At 45.8% G+C, this 17,069-nt stretch overlaps 1 protein-coding gene across 2 annotated transcripts in view; it reads right to left on the bottom strand.

The window, feature by feature from the left end:
- The window catches only part of LOC137416535 (E3 ubiquitin-protein ligase rnf168-like), a 132,419-nt gene that overhangs the window by 84,126 nt on the left and 31,224 nt on the right, over window positions 1-17,069 (bottom strand). Inside the window, exons 5-6 of one of the 2 annotated variants that reach the window (XM_068102149.2) lie at window positions 7,669-7,744; window positions 7,350-7,535 (exon numbers count right to left, since the gene is read on the bottom strand). In XM_068102149.2, coding sequence (XP_067958250.1) covers window positions 7,350-7,535; window positions 7,669-7,744 — 262 coding nt within the window. Of the gene's footprint in view, window positions 1-4,901; window positions 7,536-7,668; window positions 7,745-17,069 lie in introns of those variants that run through there. The other variant, XM_068102147.2, reaches the window with a different exon arrangement.

Genomic DNA, 17,069 nt, shown 5'->3' with positions numbered 1-17,069 from the left:
GGTGATGTTGGCTGATTTCCAAGCTGATGGCAGATGACCTCGAGCAAAAGAGAGGGTGAAGAGAACAGAGAGAGGGAGCGGCAGTGCAGGATTTTAGGACCCGTGGGCTGATGCCGCCTGGTCCAGTTGCAGAATCAGAGTCGAGGATTGACAGAAACCTCTCCACCTTATCAGGAGAAAAGGACACAGAGTCCAGGAGCAGCTGGGTACGACTGGGTATGGTGGGTACAGAGAGGGATGGGTTTGGGACACAAGATTTTGAGGCAAACACAGAGTTGAGGCATTCAGCTTTTATAGTGCGGAGTCAGCTGTGTAGCCCTTTGAGGTAAGGGAAGGGATGGAGGGGGAACAAACACCAGAAACAGATTTGACCAGATGCCACCAGGATTTGGAAGAGGGAGACAGGTTTGAGAGTTCGGTCTTGAGAGTGGAGAGATCGTTTCCTGGCTCTCCTGAAGGTGGACACCTGTAATCGATGCAGCCTTAAGCTTCTGCTTTGCGGCCAAACCCCGCTGTTGCTTGGTGGAATCAGTGAAGTACTGATAGCACTTGCGATGGAAACCAGTATCTCTTGGCAGAGTCACAGCAGCAATGTCCAGGTGCGATGGAAACCAGCATCTCTCGGCATATGCATGGTAGCAATATCCAGGCAAGCGGTTTCCCCTGCATGGTCAATGGTCATGCACAAAGCTCTTCACAATTTCGGCTTGATATCCCACCAAATCTTTCCAAATCTTGACACTTCTTAAAAATGTGGTCCATGTCGACTCTCTAAATGGTGTGAATTTACTTTCGGAAACCCCGTAGTTCTGGCAATAACATGGTATTTTAACCTCCGCACTGTGTCACAGCCATGTTTGGCTCACGATCAACAACAACAGCACACGTTATCACTTCTTCACGTAAATTGGCACGAGCTGCTTCGTAGCAATGTTACGCATTTGGGACTGTACCGTTCTGTTATGGCTCATTTAATTGGACAATTTATTTTCCTTTGCTGCAAGCTATTTTACTATTGGACAATTGGGGTGCAACACGTTGGAGTTCGAATTAATTTACCGATTTCCCTGGAAATTTACACCAAAACACTTATTCAGGGAGTAGTTCAGTGACAGACACTGCCCAGATATGTAGATATATAGATAAATAAACCTGAAAATCGCAGAACCAGAATTATGTTTTGGTCTGGGAAGCCCATGCGAGGTTTCTTATTCTTCAGCCTCACAACCCTGGGTTAATATGCGATCTTTTAAAAAACAGTTCGAATTTTGCCAAATCTGTTTTATTCGTTTGTTAATATACCTCAGCCATTGACAAATCTGGAATTGTAATTTTATTTGAGGTTCAAATTAACCCGGGGCATTGTGTCAAACGAGGCCTGCAAGTCTGTACATGTGATAAATAATGAATCGTCCACACTCAAAGACTCTTCTTCTTCACGCAACAACAACTTCCAGACCGTACATCCAATAATCTTCAAATTTTGCACACTTGTTACTCTTCATGACTTCTACTACAGTATGTAGTTTCACGTCGATCAATGAAGTGGTGAAGTGGTTCAAGAGATATAAATGTCTATTATTTGCGTTTAATTAACGATATCTGCCAAACCACGTAACCTATCGCAAATTCCAAAAGGGCATTTTAGTAGACTGATATGCTGAACAGATTTGTGAAGTTTCCCCTCGATTGGATCACAAATGAGGGAGGAGCTAGGTTTTAAATGTTTGTGCTTAAAAACGTCATAACTCTGAAACCATGTGATGAATGATGTCATGCTCGCTGACTTGTTTTGTTCGTCATGGGCATGCGATTCTGCCTGAAAAGTTTGGCCTCGATCTGTTCAGGCGTTTTGGAGAAAATTGGATTTTAGTGTTTTTCACTCAAAACAACATGGCGGCCGAACCACGTGACGTCATAATTATCATTAAAATATTCTGCAGACCGAGTCCCTCCTATGGTAAAAATTTGCTCTCAATCGGTCCAATTTATTGCAGAGAAAATGTTTTTTAAAGGAAAACAGAAAAAAAAATTCCCAAAAAAAACTCCCTGGATCCGGAATAATTTCCTGAGCTTCACAAAAAAAACTAATCAATTCTTCCTTATCCCAAGTGCAATCATCCCACCAACTTTCATCCAAATCCATTCAGAACTTTTCCAGATATCTTGTACACGAACACACACACACGAACACACACACACGAACACACACACACGAACACACACACACACACACGATCGAATGCATTACTCCCTGGCGGGAGTAATAATAATAAATTCCAAAATTGGAGTGCTCCCACAACCAGACCCGTAGACAGACAATGGGATCAAATAACTGGAAAACAAATGTGTAATTTATGGAGGGGACTCAACTCAACACCTCAACAGGGACTAAGGGTGCCAGCTTAGGATACCGGGATCCTGGGTTTGAATCCCGGTCAATCGCTGAATTAACGCCAGGGGGTTGACTCAGCCTGTCATCCTTCCGAGGTCGGCTAATTGAGTACCAGTTCACTGGTAATTCCCTGCTTGTCGCAAAAAGGCGACAAAAAGGGTTGGCGTCAGGAAGGGCATCCGGCCGTAAAACATTGCTTCAAAAAGGGGACCGAAAAAACAACAACCACGGTCCCCGAAAAAGGCCAACCCCTGCTTTGCGGGGAAAAATGGCCTCTAAATGTGGTTATTTTTTTTTATTATACTCAACTCAAATCGGCTGGTGGGGTCTCGTCAGCACTCGTCAGTCGTCTCAGGCCTTCGCGGTAAAACATGCTCGCTCTTCCGCACAGCACGTGGGCAGCAAAAACACTTAATTAGCCTATGAAATAAATCAGGACGGCTGTGGGAAGTGAGCCGTGGCTACTTCCCTATTCTCCTTATCGTTATACCCCCTAAAGCAAAAATTCACGTTTCAAATATTTACAATCATCGAAGTCCATGCTCCGAACACCTGGGGCAGGAAGAAAAAGGTCAAAACACACAAAAACAACGACCTTAACCACAACACTTAACGAAAACTTGCAAAAATTCAATAAAATAACACTTGCACAACCCCTTTCTGCAGCGTCCCCCGGTGGATGCCACAATACCCACGTTACCCACGTTACCTGCGGGGCCAAGAAAAGAGGTGACCAAGAACCCGATGGCCACTCTGGCTGAGCTCCAGAGATCCTGTGTGGAGAGGGGAGAAACTTCCAGAAGGACAACCATCACTGCAACACTCCACCGATCTGGGCTTTATGGCACAGTGGCCAGATGGAAGCCTCTCCTCAGTGAAAGACACATGAAACCCGCTTGGAGTTTGCAAGAAAGCACCTAAAGGACTCTCAGACTGTGAGAACCAAGATTCTGTCGTCTGATGAAACCAAGATTGAACTGTTTGGCTTCCATCTGGCCGCTCTGCCATAAAGCTGTGGTTATACAACTCGGTTCCTGGTTATAAAAGGGTTTTCATGTTCTGCCAGGTCGGGGATCACAAAACTGAAAGATACGAAGGGACGGCCTCTCGTCTAAATGTGCTTAGTTTTGTCCTAATGATTTTTTCTAAAGGTTTTTTTTAACCTTTTTACATAAAAAGGCATCTCTAATTTGAGAAATAGCATACATCTCATATGATCAAGCATTTTGGCCTCCACGCCAGGGCGCACGACTCCATGCCAGGGCGCACGACTCCATGCCAGGGCGCACGACTCCATGCCAGGGCGCACGACTCCATGCCAGGGCGCACGACTCCATGCCAGGGCGCACGACTCCATGCCAGGGCGCACGACTCCATGCCAGGGCGCACGACTCCATGCCAGGGCGCACGACTCCATGCCAGGGCGCACGACTCCATGCCAGGGCGCACGACTCCATGCCAGGGCGCACGACTCCATGCCAGGGCGCACGACTCCATGCCAGGGCGCACGACTCCATGCCAGGGCGCACAACTCGGTCTATTTCCTCCCCCTCCCTCTCCCCTCCCTCCCTCACAGATATCACCACCCTTATTATAATCCAAAGCCAGTCGCCGACTGGGCATCCTCCGTCGTGCGAAGTCCTTCCTAGGCACACCTGAGCTCCTCACCACATACAAGGCTTTCATCCGCAGCTCAATGGAATACTGTTCTCCCCTATGGGCTGGTGCTCCTGCCTCACACCTGGCTCGGCTTCACGCTGTTGAATCCAAAGCTTTCAGAATCATTGGAATCTCCCGCGATGAAGCTATCTCTGAGGGCCTTTCACTCACTCACCGCAGGCAGGTAGGTGGTCTTTCTGTCTTCTACCGACTCCTCTCCGGCCTTGCTCCCCCAGCTCTCTCTGTGCTCTGTCCCCCAAATATTCCTACAGGTCGCACAAGATCTGCCAGCCACCCTCTGATGGTTAAACTGCCGAAATCTCGGCTCTCTGCTCACCTTCACTCTTTCATTCCTCTTTTCTCCCGCCTCTGGAACAAACTCCCACACTCACTTCAATCACACTCCTCCCTCCAGGTCTTCAAAACAGCTGTTCACCACCATCTCTTATCTTCCCCCATCCAAAACCTTGATCTTTTCTACCCCCACTAATTCACCCCAGATCCACCTTGTTTGAAATTCCAACTTCTTTCCTGGAAGTCTTGGCAGTGTCCATATGTTTTATACCTCTCCCACCCCCCCCCCCCCTTCCCATGCCTTCCCCCCAAAGCCCTCTCCCTCCCACAGTTCTCTCGATGTCTCCATGTCTCTCGGTCCCTGCTCTCAAATGTTGTGTTTGTGTCCTTCCCCCTCTCTCCCCATCTTGTCTACCGCTCCCGATGTTATTTGTTTTGTGCGTCTGTTTGTCTTTCTGTGTGATTATGTTCGCTCTTTCACGAGCCTCGATCTTGTATACAAAAAAAAAAAAAAAAAAAAAATCCCAAAAATAATTTGAAAGAACCAAAAACGTAAACGAGTTCCAACTTTATTCACTGTAGTTGGTATCATTTCGCAAAAACGTATTTACTTTACAAGCTTCTTTTGTTGAAACAAAAGGAAAATTACAGTTGAGTGAGGCAGGTTTGGAAGATTGTTGGGGAATTGTAAGAGGAGGTGGATAAAAGGGGATAAAAGGCATAACCTAGCCAAACATTATGTTGTATCAGGCGTTTATGTTTATGATCATTATGTTTATGTTTACATTATGTTTAGATCTGGAAAACACAATGTTTGGCCAAACCACCAATCTAGATAAAGATAAAACGTTATTTCTCAGCATCACAATTCTACTAGTTCTAAAATAAGCAGAATAACGACATGTGATCATTATTTAAGAGATGTGAAATCCGAGGAAGACGCATTACATCCTCAATGCATGAAAGAACTCTATATTGCATATGCATATACTGTATATTATGCATCTCTATATTCCATTTGTTGGCTGAATAAAGCTGCCACAATGCTTATGCAACCGAGTAGCAACCATGGCAGCAGCATACAACCACACCATGTGATGGTGGATTAAAGCAGCGAGCGTGGTCTGACGGATTTAAAGGGTAATGCGATTGTGGGACGAACAAGCCGGCAAAGTCATGCCGAGCTTGGGAATGTTTGTGCAAAAAAGCATAGCAGCCTTCTTCACATTTGAAGTTAAGTGTTTCCGGCCATTAGGTCTTCTCAAATCAACGACCATGCTGAATACAGCTACCTAATTTCTATAGACAATCCTGTTAATATTGCAAGCACACATCTTTGCTCCCTGTTTGACAATCGTCATCATATTTGTCAGCAGTTTCAGGAAGTTTTTTTTTTTTTTTTTGACTAAACACAGGAATGTCGAAGTGCACTCCCAACATCAGAAAAAAATAAATTTAAATATTTTGGCAAAAGTCACTTTCAGTACAAATCACTGTTCAATATTTTTTCCTTATTTCTTTAGTATAATTAGCAACAAAAATGCAGCTTCAAAGTTTGTACATGTATATATCAATTTAAATGGCAGACGGCAAAATTCCTAAAAAAGCAGAGATAAAACACAACCAAACTGGTGGGAAAGAATTCGTAATCAAACAATTTAAAGTTGTATTTGAAGCTGGGACACCCCTCTCTGTGCAGACTTAACATGGCATGACAAACTAATTCGCTTCTGCCATGAAAAGCAAGATGATTTATGGAAGCGAGAGGGAATGCGTTCAGAACTTAATCGCCAATAGGTAGGTGGAGAAGGTGCGGTCGTGATTTGACTCGGTAAGCAAACAATCCTCAACAGTATAGGGTATGGGGACAAGGACTTATGCACAGCTGGCTCTTTTAAAGTGCTTTATTTATTTTTTTTAAACCAACGCTAATTGCAGCCTTTAGATCGACTCAAAAGAAATTCAAGAATTTGTTTTTGAGAGAGCGATTGAGAATCCCACCAGTTTCACTTTAGATCTGGAAAACAATCCTGTCTGCTTCAATAAAGTTCTCTCACTTCCACCATGCTCTAACTCTCTTAAAGGCCTCTGCATCGTCTCCCCCACGTGGGCGAAGCAAATACCCATCCTCGGAACCCTGTCGACGATCAATTAATCGCATTTGCTTACTAATCGTTCTTTGAAGCTTTAAAGCGAAGAGTCTATCGCTCTCCTCCATCCTTGTCTTTTTATTGCATGTATTTTCTGATAGTTCAACACTAGTGGTCTTTGGACTGGAGGAAGATGCGGCAATGTGGGGAAAAGGCACCAACCACCTGGAATTTTGGGGTTTGTGCTCTTGTTGCTCGACACCATTGGGTCCCAAGACCCGCTTCCTCCTATTACCCACCCACGTAAAAGCACCACCATCAAAACCAGCGGTTTGACTCTGCACTTGCATTTCACCATCTTGACACTCGTCTTTGTCATCAGTTGTGATCTTGGTCCCATCAGTTGAATGAATGACATCACTTCCTCCTTGGTGGAGTTGCTTCCCTTTTCCTTTTTGCTTCCTTTCAGGGACTACTTTTGCAAGTCTCTCAGGTTGAATATCGGGTACGATTGGGTGATTACTGGAAATTGTTGTCTCATTGCTTTCAAAGCGACTGTCCAAGGAACACAAAGAAGATTGAGATGGTGCTGCTGCAACTTCACAAACAATCACCCGGCAGCTCTCTCTTTCTGCCTGAAGTTGTTGCCAGCATTCAGGAACTGCCATACCAGAGGGTGGAAACCAAGTTTCGTCAGAATCCGTGAGGGCTTTCCTTGCCCGGCGGGGAAGTGTTAGAGACTCACTTTGGTATCCATTCTCCCTCTCCTCTTCCATGGCTGGAGAGTTGTGAGCATGCCAATGAGCTGCTGGCTTTTGAAGTGAAGGATGCCAAGGGGTCGCTCGCACTAGGTGTGGTGAAACTATACGGCCATCAGGAAGGTGCTTGGGTGGTGTTCGTGGGCAACTTACAATTGGCTTGAAGTGGTTGAGCTCCAGAGAAATACTGTCACCACTGCAGGTACTGTCACTCCGAGGCGGTACACTGCCAGCACCCGCCAATTTCTCTTGTGATGTGTCGGTGAAATCACTCAACATGGAAACAGATGCAGAAATGGAACGATAGGTGGCAGAAGCATTTTGGTTGCCTTGCGAAATCTAGACAATTCGAGAAGCATGTATTTAGACAAAAAAAGTCAACAAAACAAGCCTGAGCTTGGCAAAAATCACATCCTTCAATTGCAAAAAAAAGAAAAGAAAAAAAAAAAGGAGATAAATCATGTTTTCCCACCTGCAAATTGTTGCCATTTTTATCTTCCAGAGTAAAACTTGGGGTTTTGCTTTGGCAAGCTCTGGGTGATTTTGGCCTGCAGTGAGAGCACACCATTTTCAGCGGAACAGCCGTGCCCCCAGCAAATGATGTTACAAACAGCTATCTGCTGCATACAACAACAACACAACGTGCATTTTAAGGCCATTTTCCCTGCTAGAGCGGGGTTTAGCCTTGCGGGCCCCATGACAATCTTCTCCATTTTGCCCTATTTTCTGCATCTCTCCTTGTTAACCCCCTTGCCCGCATTTCTTCTTCCACCATCTTTAGCCAAGTTTTTCTCGGTCTTCCCCGTCCTCTACTTCCTTCGACATTCATTTCCATCACTCTTCTCAACCAGTCACTTTCATCCTTCCTCAACACATGACCAAACCATCTCAACCTGTTCCTCTTCACAGCATCAATCATCGGCTCTATTCCCATCATCTTTCACAATTCATCATTTGTCTTCCTCTCTCTCAATAATACTCCGCACATCCACTGAACCATTCGCATTTCCACCCTTTCCAGCCTTCGTTGCTGCTCTACGTTCATTACCCATGTCTCGCTCCCATAAATCATAACACTTCTCACACATGCAGCATACACCTTTCCTTTCCGCTTCAACAACACTCCCCTCCCCGTCAGCACGCCACTCAGTTCCCAAAACTTCTTCCATGCACATCTCACTCGAGCAACCGTTGCCGAGTCTGATCCTCCTTCCCCATTCAGCACGTCTCCGAGGTAGCAAAATGTTTTCACACCTTCCAGCTTCACACCGTCTCCAAGATCCAACTCAATCTGCAGCTCCCTCTGTGCACACCTTACATTTGAATGTATCTGCCACACTGATTAATGACCCTCTCAGACCACTACATTTTTGATGAACCCACTCAGCGCACATTGTACATTGAATGGAGTTCACTCCGACACCCTTCCTGCACACACAGCACATGGCCACTTCCCAGTTCTTTCCACCTCACCACATGCTTTACCACTTGCCATCACCTTCGTCTTTCCGATATTCACCTTCAGACCTTTTGTCTCCATACATTCCTTCCACTTGTTCATCTTTTCCTTCAGTCCATCCATACTTTCCGCAATCAACACCAGATCATCTGCATACAACAACTACCACGGTAAACCCTCCTTTACGTTCTGAGCCAGCACCTCCATCACAGCTACAAATAGTAGTGGACTTAGTACCGACCCCTGATACACTCCCACCTGCACCTCAAACTCACCACTGTTCCCGTCCTTCGTCCTTACAGCTGTGCGCCCTCTTTTGTACATTGCCATCACTACTCTGATCAACCATTCCTCCACTCCTAACTTCCTCAATGCCCATGTCAATACTTTGCGTGGAACCCCATTGAATGCTTTCTCCAGATCAAGAAGCGTTACGCCTTGGTCCCCCGTCGTTGAAGTGATGAGTTGACAAAGTGGCAGACGCATGGTGGCCATCTTGGATTTTGACGTTGAGACCCAATTTTCAATAGCGTTTCCCTTATGCGTAGATACACCCACACACCAGATTATAAGTTAGTAGTTCGTTTAATTTTCAAGATATTTCGCTCACAAGGTGCAGACATATATATGGTGGTGGCCATCTTGGATTTTGATGTAGCGACCCAATTTTCAATAGCGTTCTTCCTTATGCCTGGATACACCCACACATCAGATTAGACGTTGGTACTTCGCTTATTTGTCAAGATATTCCGCTCAATATTAAAAGCACACAAGAAGAACCATATAACAATGGTGGCAATCAACCATTCAATCAAGATCTGAAGAGGGTAACTTAGCTCAAACTCACGGTGCCCCTGCCCTCCCCCCAGGGACTGAAACCGAGCCCTTCTCAATGTCTCTATAACTCCACGGAGATGAGGCGACGGGGTGATGGCGAGTAAGGAGATGTAGGCAAGGCGTGGACTGTCACGTGATCCACACTAACAGCAAGCTGGCAGTGGAAAAGGAACTCCCAAAGACGCGATCCTGACGTGCACCTGCACTGTTCAATAAGCGAACCGCAGTGCAATCTTCAGACGCCGCTTTATTGCACAGCCGACTCGGCAAACCACCGGAGGATAAGCCCAGCCGACGCGACAAAAACCTTTTCCGATGAAGCCAAACTCTATCTCATCAACCTCTGATTTTTACTGTTAGGTTCTTTTGAATGAAGGTTAAGGGGTTGATCAAAAATCCCAAGTCAAGCAAATCGATAGCACTTTTTCTGGGAGGCCGAGCTGAGGGCCAGGTTCCATGGTGGTTGGGTGGTGAGGCCTGGACATAATCACTACATGGACACCTTTAGGAACGTGGAGTTCACGGTTAGTCCATGTCGGAAAGTTCACGACATGGACGCCTTTAGGAACATAGCGTTCACGGTTAATCCGTGTAGGAATCTTGGCTCGGCTGCTCCGCAGCATTCAGTGCTTCAACTCTTTCTAACTTTCCTAACAATCACGGTTGGACCACTTGTCACTGTAGTCACATGAATAGCGGTCTCCTTCTCGGCCACTGCTCTGATAAATCCTTCCTTCGGGAGCTGCCATAACTCTGGAAGCCTCCATAATAATATCGATTGTGGCCACCACCACTACTACTCCGTGGTCCTCCTCTGTAGCCCCCTCGACACCTAGGAAATGCCTTCCCTACTGTTAGGGTCCGACCCTCCAACTCCTTGCTATTCAGATCCTTTTCTGCAACTCTGGCATCCTTTGAGTTTTCAAACGTGACAAAGCCAAACCCTCTTGACTTTTGTGTCTCCCTGTCTTTTATCAGCAGCACTTCCAAAAGTGGTCCATATTTGATGAAGGCAGACTCCAGAACATCTTCCTTTGTTTTGAAGTTCAGTCCCCCTACAAAGAGCTTGTCAATATTGCCACCATCCCTGACGTGCATGTGCTGACACTTAGTTTCAGGGTATTTCCTCTTCTCTTCAGTGCGCTTCGCCTTCCTACTAGGCTTTTCAACAAACATCGGGTTACCAGAAATTTGACCACCGGCCAAATCATTCCCGATAACAAAAGATACTCCTTCTACAGGAAGAGTGGCTGGTAAACCGACGGTGACCAGTCCTGACACCAAATCGGACTCCAAATGGATGACATGAAGTGGAGCACTAACACAGCCACCAATCCCCTGTAAACGAACACTATCACCAGTTGCCGTCTCCTCTGACAATGGCAAGATGCCTTCAAGCATTAAAGATTGATGTGCTCCTGTGTCCCTCAATACCCTAACAGGTCTCCAGTTAGTAGAGGCTCCATCCAGTGACACAAACCCCTCTGAAATAAATGGTTGGTAACCCTTTTGAGTGCGATTTCTCACAATGGCCATTGCATTCGGAGTGGTACTAGTCGAACTCCGCTCCTGATTTTCCTTTCCCAGAGCATAACAGTGGGACATCAAGTGTCCAGGTTTATGGCAAAAAGCGCAAGTAGGCCGGGAGGAGAACCTCGTGGTTTGCCTCGAGCCCCCAGGAGGGTAAGTCTGCCTTGGAACTGCTGTCTTCGGATTCCTAGAAGTCGTGGTATCAGAGTGGTCCTAATACTCATCTCGAGGCCGCCCCCCTGAATTTTCGTTCTCCGCCCCTGATGTACCATAGCTCCCCTGGCTAGGTCTAGGCGAGAAGTTAGGTTTGTGGAACCCCATCCTGTGGGTTAAGGCATAGTCATCTGCCATGGTTGCTGCCTCATACAACTTTGGTACTTTCCTTTCCTCCAGATGTACTTTAATGTCCTCGTGGACACACTGCTGGAATTCCTCCACCAGGATCAATTGTCGCAATAGTTCGAAGTCTTTCCCAACCCCTTTTGAATCACACCACCTATCAAACATGGTTTCTTTCATTCTGGCAAACTCCACATGGGTCTCACTCTCCCTCTTCCTGGCATTCCGGAATTTTTGCCGGTAAGCTTCCGGGACCAATTCATAGGCCTTGAGAATGTTTTTCCTCAAAATCTCATAATCTGCACATTGGTCAATCGGTAAAGCCGAATAAATATCTTGAGCTTTACCCACCAGAACACTTTGCACTCATATGGTCCAGGACTCTTCAGGCCAGTTTAGCAGTTGAGCCACCTTCTCAAAGTGTGAAAAAAAATTGGCTACCTCCTTTTCATTGAAGGTTGGAACCAGCCTCACATGTCTGCCAACATCCCAGGTGTTCTGACTAGGTGTCGAACCAGTCGGCATGGATGGTACCTCTCCCCGTTCTTTCATTACATCCAGCTCCTTGAGTCTAATTTCCTGCTGAAGCGCCATTTCACATTCCTTTAACTCCCTGTCGGCTTTTCTCTCCTCTGCTTCGAGTTCCCTTGCAGCTCTCCTTTCTTCTGCTTGTTTCTCTTCTAACCTTTCCTGGAGCTCTCTTTCCTGTTCTGCTCTTTCCTTTTCTGCTTTCCTTTCCCTTGCTTTTAACCTTTCCTGGAGTTCTCTCTCCTGTTCTGCTCTTTCCTTTTCTGCTTTCCTTTCCTCTGCTTTTAACCTTTCCTGGAGTTCTCGTTCCACTCTCCTTTCCTCTGCTTTTCTTTCTTCGAGTTCTCTTGCAGCTCTCCTTTCCTCTGCTTTTTCCCTTTCCTGGCTCAGTAATTGCATCTCCAGTTTCCGGAGCTCCACATCTTCTGGTTCCTCGGGTAACCAATCCCAGGCTACCTCTTCCCATGTTCCTAATCCCACCATAGATTGTATCACCACTGTCTGCATCTCTGCCTTCCTCATATTAGTTCGGACCTCCAAGCTAAAATGTTTGGCCAATATCAAGAGGTCCGATTTTACTAACGCTCTGAACTGTGCTTCACTAGGGGTCACTGCAAACTTCTCTGCGTCAAACTCCATGGTGACTATTGTTAACACCTGTTAACCTTCACACAAGAATTTTTTTTAAACTCAAAAAAAAAATTTGTTTGTTTTTGGAAAAATTTGGGAATGTTAGGGAATTCTTTCCCAGACTAAATTTAGGGAATTTTATATCCCGGACGCAGACCCAATTTCGAGCCCACGGGTCAATTGGACGAGCCCCCAATTTATGTTACGTGTTCCTCCCCGACCTTCTGGTTTCTGTATACCCCCGAACCCCGAGAGGGGTCACGGCAGAAAGAATAGATATTCAGTTTCAAAATCCATCACCAATGAAGCCATTCATGAAACCATCAAATGAAACCATCAAACCAATAAGGAAACCACACCCTTGGTTGTCAATCTATATAATAATACCGTAAGGACTCCACTTTGTTATCCCTTTTACGCTGCACACAGTGACCCGATGCCCACGGCACTAATGCATTTACGATCTACGAACCGCGCTCTTTGTTTATCACATACAGCCACACTCGAAAAATCTGAATTAGTCGACTTTGGGGCCAAAAAGCATACGATTAACGGCCGATATGACGCCATCTTACGATGCCATCGTATTGGCGTCTGCTGGGCGAAGGCGATGCGAGCCGTCCGCTGATTGGACAGTCGAGTGGTGTGAACATGGCTGGTGTGAACCAAATGGTCTTTTTATTCCCTTGAACATTTTAAATTAGGATATATAAGGAAACGTCTTTATCGTCATTTTAATAAAGTTAAATGGAGTGACGTTGCGATACTCGGGGTGCGTTGCATAAATCCTCGTAACTCAGAGAGGTGTAGCAGGTGGCGAGACGTAACACTCCCAGAATGGCGCTATGCCGATTCCTATTACCAATCCATTCATTTTTCAAAAGTATATCGTAGCGTTGTTATTTAAGTAGATTGCAATAAATACGTTGTTCATATACGCACTCTTCATTCTCATCTTTCTTCCTAACTCTTACTCGGACAAGCAAATCCCCGATGCCATCCATAATGGTACACTCTATCCATACACCACATCCTCCCTTCCGTGGATGTTCCACGGGTTCTGGCTCCTCCCATGCACCGGGTTTTTCGCGCATGCGCGCGGTCTCTCGGGGACTGGGCCTTGGACCGAGCAGCGTTACCTGAATAAACCTCCGTGTGAGAACCTGACCTCTTCTTATTATTGGCGTTGAGGTAAAACTTCTGCCTGTGAAATATTTTTTGAATACATTTTATCCCATTGTCATTTCTCACCTCCCCACACAAAGGCAGTAACATGGCGGTTCCGCATATGCGAGCCCCACACGACCACATCAAAATGGCTGTTGCGTGCGAGCCCCACGCGTTCTGTTCTATCAACATGGCGTGTCCATGTGAGTGACTTCGGATGCAGCAGCTTCGACATGGCAGAGACAGGTGAGCAACTTCATCATGTGTGTGACCCTCGTGGGATGCGGGGAGGGGAGGAGCCTCGTATTAGGGGGCTATCGATTCCTTATATATAGCCTACTAGAAATCCCAGAAATTTCTGGTCACGTGGGTCGTGGGTTCCATTTTGTATCCGTCGATCGTTCATGGAATAAGCACAAGATAGCTCGGCGGGAGTAATGCATTCGATCGTGTCCGTCCGTGTGTGCGTGTGTGTGTGTGTGTGTGTGTGTGTGTTTGTGTGTTCGTGTGTTCGTATGTTCGTGAACAAGATATCTGGAAAAGTTCTGAACGGATTTGGATGAAAGTTGGTGGGATGATTGCCCTTGGGATAAGGAAGAATTGATTAGTTTTTGGTGAAGCTCAGGATATTATTCCGGATCCAGGAATTTTTTTGGGGAATTTTTTTGGGAAAACATTTTTCTGTTTTACTGCATTAAAGCTTTTATTCTTATTCTTAAAGCCAATTTAATGCATACACATGCATTAAGGGGGCATTATACCATTGAAGGCAAAAAAAAAACATTTTTTTACAAATATACAAATGCATCAATTAAAATGTTTGTTTCCTAGTATTGTATATACTAGGGCATGCCCGTACTATATATATATCTAAAATTATATCCCCCCCCCCTCTATTTACATGAAATGGTTTGGTCCATTCGCAAAGCCAAAGCGAACGGCTTGCGAGTACGGTGACAATCCCCCCCCCCCTCTATTTACATGAAATGGTTTGGTCCAAAGCGAACGGCTTGCGAGTACGGTGACAATCCCCCCCCCCCCCCCCCTCTATTTACATGAAATGGTTTGGTCCAAAGCGAACGGCTTGCGAGTACGGTGACAATCCCCCCCCCCCCCCCCCCTCTATTTACATGAAATGGTTTGGTCCAAAGCGAACGGCTTGCGGAGTTTGGTAAAGAAATCGCCATAGCTCGGTAACTACTTCTCCGATTAATTTCAAACCTTGAAAAGGCACATCCTCGGGTCCCCAGCAATATACCTGGCAAGTTTCAAGTATATCGGACCGGTAGTTGTCGAGAAACAGCGGTCACAGACAAACATACAAACATACAAACATACAAACATACACACAGAGATTACTGGAATTATAGATAGATGTACCAAGTTTGAACGTAAATGGACTTGTCATAGAGAAGATATAAGCTGTAAAGTGGTAATTCATCATTTGTATGCATCTGGTTACCATGGTAACCATGCATAATATAATGCTATGTAATGTATACCAATGTAATGTTCATATATCAAGCAACATGTACATATATAGTTTTGCATATTTTCAATCAAGACATTTTATCAAAAAGTGCATTACTGTGATTCAGTGTTGTTTTTACTGTGTTCAGTGTAATGGGGAGCTTATATCTTCTCTATGACAAGTCCATTTACGTTCAAACTTGGTACATATATACAATACTAGGAAAAACATTTTAATTGATGCATTTGTATATTTGTAAAAAACATGTTTTTTTTTTGCCTTCAATGGTATAATGCCCCCTTAAATGATGTTTTTCTCCTCTAATTCCGAGATATATCAAAATAAATTCTCTGACAGTTAGGGCTTACTTTCCTTTTCATTTATTGTTTTGAGGAGAGGGGATGTTAAACAAAACGTATTATTCCAACTTGACCCACGGCGGGAATATGCGCTCTACTGAGTGGCAATGGATTTACGATCTACGAACCGCACTCTTTGTTTATCACGTACAGCCATACTCGAAAAATCTGAATTAGCCGACGTTGGGGCCCAAAAGCATCCGATTAACTGCCGATACGACGCCATCTTACGACGCCATCGTATTGGCGTCTGCTGGGCGAAGGCGAAGCAAGCCGTCCGCTGATTGGACAGGTGAAGGCGAAAGCAAGCCGTCCTCTGAGTGGACAATCCAGAGCATGCATTTGTGCCGGTGTCGGCGATCGTTGTTCATATACACACTCTTCATTCTCATCTTTCTTCCTAACTCTTACTCGGACAAGCAAATCCCCTATGCCATCCATAATGGTACACTCTATCCATACACCACATCCTCCCTTCCGCGGATGGTCCACGGGTTTCGGCTAGTGAACAAATAATATATTAAAAGCACACAAGAAGAACCATATAACAATGGTGGCAATCAACCATTCAATCAAGATCTGAAGAGGGTAACCTAGCTCAAACTCACGGTGCCCCCCCCTCCTCCCCCCAGGGACTGAAACCGAGCCCTTCTCAATGTCTCTATAACTCCACGGAGATGAGGCGACGGGGTGATGGCGAGTAAGGAGATGTAGGCAAGGCGTGGACTGTCACGTGATCCACACTAACAGCAAACAGGCAGTGGAAAGGGAACTCCCAAAGACGCGATCCTGACGTGCACCTGCACTGTTCAATCGGCGAACCGCAGTGCAATCTTCAGATGCCGCTTTATTGCATAGCCGTCCCCGGCAAACCACCAGAGGATAAGCCCAGCCGAAGCGACAAAAACCTTTTCCGATGAAGGCAGCGCGCGGGGCGAAATGGCGGACGGCTCTCACTCGAGCCGCGGCCTCGCGGCGAAGATTCTCCGGAACCTCACGCCTGTACCTGGCTTTGCAGGCTCTTCCACACTCTAGCGATAACACCGATCGCACGAGATTCCTTTCAAGGACTCAAAGTTCCCTCGCCATGTACGCTCGACCACGCTAGGTACGGAGCTTTTTCAGAACCTCGTTTTCACTCCTCCTGCCTTCTTCTTTTCCGCCTTTTTCTTCCGGGTCGGTTTCCTGTATCATTTTACGTTAACCTTTTCAACTTTAGATAGCTGTTCCTGAATACTAAACCTTTTGAGAATAATAATAATACATGATATCAGAAACATGTCAAGTGGGTGAAAACCACAACAGCGGAAGTGACGAATCCATAACAGTGTCCGGGAGTGAGATTGGACCTGGAGTGCGCTTCACGCACTCAAAATTACGAGCGGAAGAAATTTAATTTAAGAATCAAAATTATATTCGTACCATGGCTAGCCAAGGCGGTCGAATGCCGGTGGGGGTAGATAAGGTAGAATTGATGACTCAGGGCCAAGAGAGACAGTTGGTAGTGGAGGCTGAAAAGGGTGCGGTAGCTGGCAAAGGAAAGGGCGGCGCCT

This window comes from Myxine glutinosa, chromosome 9 (genome assembly GCF_964187855.1).
Source record: "Myxine glutinosa chromosome 9, kmMyxGlut1.1, whole genome shotgun sequence".
Taxonomy (NCBI): Eukaryota; Metazoa; Chordata; class Myxini; order Myxiniformes; family Myxinidae; genus Myxine; species Myxine glutinosa.
This window is presented reverse-complemented; position numbering and strand designations above follow the sequence as displayed.